We start from the raw sequence: 3,911 nt of genomic DNA, 5'->3' as shown, positions 1-3,911 counted from the left end.
AATTAGAATCCACGAAAGTTTACTTACCAGAAAACCCTAAAATACTCAAGAGAATCACTTTTCCAAGTACTTCAGAAATATCATATTTACATGCATAACAAAATATGAGCTCCTTTAGAGTTGGTATAACAAAGACTTTACATCATCAATCCAAGTTAGTGATATTTTATTCTTTTAACGTTCCAAAACTATGCACTAAATCACCTATAATCAATACAATGACCATAAAGTTTACTGGAATATCATTTTATAAGCAAGGGACTATTTTTCATTTTACAATTTTATTATTTTTCTAACTTTAATCTGAGATATTAAGCAAATCTCAATTTTACCAGAAAACTATAAAAATTTAAAGAGCGAATTAAAGCTTAAAACTTACTATCTTCCAACTGCACCAATGTCTAGTTTTAAACCACTCATTAAACTGAAACACAAAAGCTTGGGTGATGATAAGAAACTTAAATAGTAACTTCCAATTTTTCAACTATTAACTTTTTAACACCATAGAACACTCCAACAGACCCACAGTTCTACACTAACTCAATTCTACATCTACATACTTTTAAGAACATAAGAATATCATTTTGACTTAGTTTTTCCTAAGGAGGTGAGTGAGCTCAAATATGAATTTGAACCTAAATTCAGGAGACAAAATTCTAATCAGGGACAGTTTTGCTGTATGAAAAGCATAATCCTGATAAACATTCCATCTAACAAACCTGACACATAAAATACCAAACTACAAAAAATTAATCAAACAGATTATCACAGAACTAAAATATATGTTTTTATTCCATAGGACTTGATGGCCAACTTGAGGAAGCCATACTAGCAGTAATTGTCATTACTACATTCCCCCCATCCCCAAAAAAGGTGTACAGTTCAGTGGCACAAAGAAGACTAATGCACAAAGGTGATGCTCATTTTGCAAGAATTCTGTATTAATCCATGCATTATTTGCATAAAAATACATCAATTTGTTTAAGAGATAGAAAAGATGCAGTAACTTACCTGCAACGCTAGTGATTGTAACTGGAACTCCCTGTACTTGAACCCCTGCAGCACCCAGGTTGGCAACACTCACTGTCTGAAGGTTAGGCACTGATGCAAGCTGGGCAGTATTTAGAGTTATTGGGGCACCAGCAACAGCCACAGGAGCAATCTGCGCGAGAGTTGTGCCACCACTTGAAGACACTGGGGTGATGGTTAATTGTTGGGATATCCCAGCATTCTGAACTTGCAAATTTGAAAGACTCTGAATATTCTGGACTTGCACAGTTTGCCAACTGATTTGCCCTGAAGGTGTTAAAGTTGGAGCCCTGATAAGCACCTGAGTCGGGTTTACTGCTTGAAGTTGAACATTCTGTAAAGGCTGCTGCTGGATGGTCTGAATTGTCTGCCCTGACTGGAGTTGAAATGACTGTGGTGGAATGGCCTGAATGATCTGTTGTTGAGGCTGTTGGATCTGGATCTGCTGTAAAATAGGCTGCCCTACAATTTGCACCTGCTGAAGAGAGTTTGATTGATCCTGGGTAGTCTGCAGTCCATTCGGCTGAAGCTGACTAGAGCTCTGGGCTTCAGATTCAGTGGCAGCAGGTGTTTGAGACTCTTCGATGGTGCGTTCAGAACTACTGGCTGATGTGCTTGCATACTGGCCCGTATCAGCCGAGCTCACTAATGTATCACTACTTGTCAAAGATGTTGAAGCAGTGGTTGTGCAGGTAGTAGAAGAGGAGGGAGATTCCGGCATAGTACTGGTAGAAGCAGTGGTGGTAGTGGGCGTGGAGACTAATTGAGTCCCATTGGCAGTCCCACTGTCAGTAGTAGTAGCAGTCTGGCCCACCTGTCCAGTCCCTCCTCCAGCAGTCACATTGTTTATCACTGGCAAAGCTAAAGTCACTCCTCCAATGTTAATTGGTAGAGTTGTTACAACTTGAGCCTGAGTACCAGGGAGGGTTTGTAATTGCAGTGGTATTGAAACACCAGGTCTAATTTGGACTGGAACTGTCTGATTTGCCAAGTTTTGAGCAAGAATATTCCCAGAAGCTGTCCTGTTAGCAGCCGTGAGTATAGCTTGATTATTACCTGCAGAAATGAGCTGAATTTGACCCTGCAACTCCTGCAGAGATGAACTACTACTAGTAGGATTGATTTGGATTTGCTGGCCTTCCACGGTCTGAAGCTGTGGAATCACTTGGTATTGTACGTTACCACTTGGATTTTGTACTTGTATGACTTGAAACTGAGCAGGAGTAGAAGAGTTACCTGATTTCGTTTTTGTAGGAGATGCACTCCCGTTATTACTGCTGGAAGAGCTAGATGAACTAGAGGCTGGTTGAGGAACGTTATTTTCTTTTGAAGCAGAGGGAGTGGAGGCAACAAGTTGCCAAGCGTTCCCAGCAAGTTGTGTTGTTACCAGTTCTAACTGCTGTGGTTGATTTTGCAGCTGCACCAGTCCTTGGCTTGGATCTATAATAATTTGTTGTTGTCCAGTTGCTTGATTTTCACCAGGAGTCCCTATTTTGCTGCAAGTAGCTGCCAGTAAAGCCAGAGGAGAGGGCTGAGAGTCCTACCCAAAATGGGATGGTAAAGGAGAAGGGGGGGAAAAAAGTGGGCAGATTTAGTGGAGGTCAGTAGATGGGAGATGTGTACATGTGTGTATGCAACAGCTCTAAGTATCAGTATTTACTCAGGAAGTGGTGGCAGAAATCAAAAAGAAACATGAGCAACAGCAGTTAAGAGACCTTGCAATGCAAAGTTTAAATATAAGGGGATTCCTAACAAACTTTCTTTTTTTTTTCTAACAAACTTTCTTAAAGTGTCATTTTCCTAAACTTTAAATGACTTTTGGGGGAAATAGCACTGTTTTCTTAGTATGGGTCCCTGGTGTCATTTTAAATAAACGTTCTAACCTTAAATTATGTGCAATCTGCATGAATTTACCATTTAATTTTTAAGTTCCTCACTTTCAGAAATCTGCTTTGAGCGGATAAACATTTTTATTCTGCTCTTCGCATTTGAGCATTTAAAGGGAATTCCCTCTCTCCCCTATTGTTTCGGGATGTATTTTTTTTTTTTTAAATATGTTTGCTTTTACCTGGGAGCCTGAGGTTTTGGGTTTTTTATTGTTATTCTCTGGCTCAGAGGTTTTCCCTCCTTCTGTAGCCATCGCCACTGCCGCCGCCGCCTCCTCCTCCTCCTCCTTCTTCTGATCTGCAACAAACCCCCCAGCGTACACGACAACAGGTTATTAGGATTATTATTATTCGCCTTTCCCCTCCTTCTTCTCCCCCTCCCCCGAACATTAATCTCCATAAACCCGCGATCCACGCACACGGGAGGGGGTGGGGGGAAAGGAGGGAAGGGAGGAGGGGGATATCACAAAACGTGGTTTGAAACCCGACCCATCGGCTCCAGAGCAACACCCAGAAGGAGGTTGTTCTCTCTCAGACATTAAGACAAAACACAACCCTCCCTCCCTCCCTCGTCTCCTCCTCCCCTTAAAGCATCTCAGCGGCCCCAGGGGAGGGGGGAGAAACGAGCAGGGTCTGGGGAGGGAGGCGGTGAAGGAGACCGAGGGGGGTGGAGAATACGTACCGCTCATCCCGCATTAACAGGACAAACCCTCAGACGGAGACACTGGGATAGAGGTGGGTGGGGGTGGGGGCGAGGCGGGAGGAGAGGCCGGTCCCGCCCGCCCGCCCGCGGTGGCTCGGAGGAGGCTGTAGCTGGCACAGGCTCTGCCTCTTTTTCCGCGAATGGCCGCCGCTGGGCTGTGGCGTAGCAGCTCCTCTCTCCGCCCGAGCCCGGCTGACTCGCCCGTGATTGACAGCAGCGGCGCGGGCGGCGGCGCGGGCCGGGGGCGGGGCCAGGGCGGCGCGAGCCTGGCCGACTCCCCACCCCCCTCGGCC

At 44.6% G+C, this 3,911-nt stretch overlaps 1 protein-coding gene across 1 annotated transcript; it reads right to left on the bottom strand.

Annotated features, from left to right (window-relative positions):
* Positions 1-328: 328 nt before the first annotated feature.
* On the bottom strand, positions 329-3,604 carry SP4 (Sp4 transcription factor). The gene is made up of 4 exons (XM_006880384.1): positions 3,598-3,604; positions 3,098-3,219; positions 1,012-2,569; positions 329-339 (listed from the first exon to the last, which is right to left on the bottom strand). The coding sequence occupies exons 1-4, from the start codon at positions 3,602-3,604 to the stop codon at positions 329-331; spliced, it is 1,698 nt and encodes a 565-aa protein (XP_006880446.1).
* Positions 3,605-3,911: the final 307 nt, after the last annotated feature.

The sequence above is a fragment of the Elephantulus edwardii genome, unplaced genomic scaffold, assembly GCF_000299155.1.
Source record: "Elephantulus edwardii isolate Elephantulus edwardi_28Jun2011 unplaced genomic scaffold, EleEdw1.0 scaffold00007, whole genome shotgun sequence".
Taxonomy (NCBI): domain Eukaryota; kingdom Metazoa; phylum Chordata; class Mammalia; order Macroscelidea; family Macroscelididae; genus Elephantulus; species Elephantulus edwardii.
Note: the sequence above shows the minus strand (reverse complement) of the source record. Positions and strands in the feature narration are given on the sequence as shown.

Coding starts and splice junctions, on each gene's coding strand:
- SP4 (XM_006880384.1), bottom strand. Junction 2,570..3,097: donor CCAAAACCTCAGGCTCCCAG/GTAAAAGCAAAC, acceptor CATTTTGGGTAG/GACTCTCAGCCCTCTCCTCT.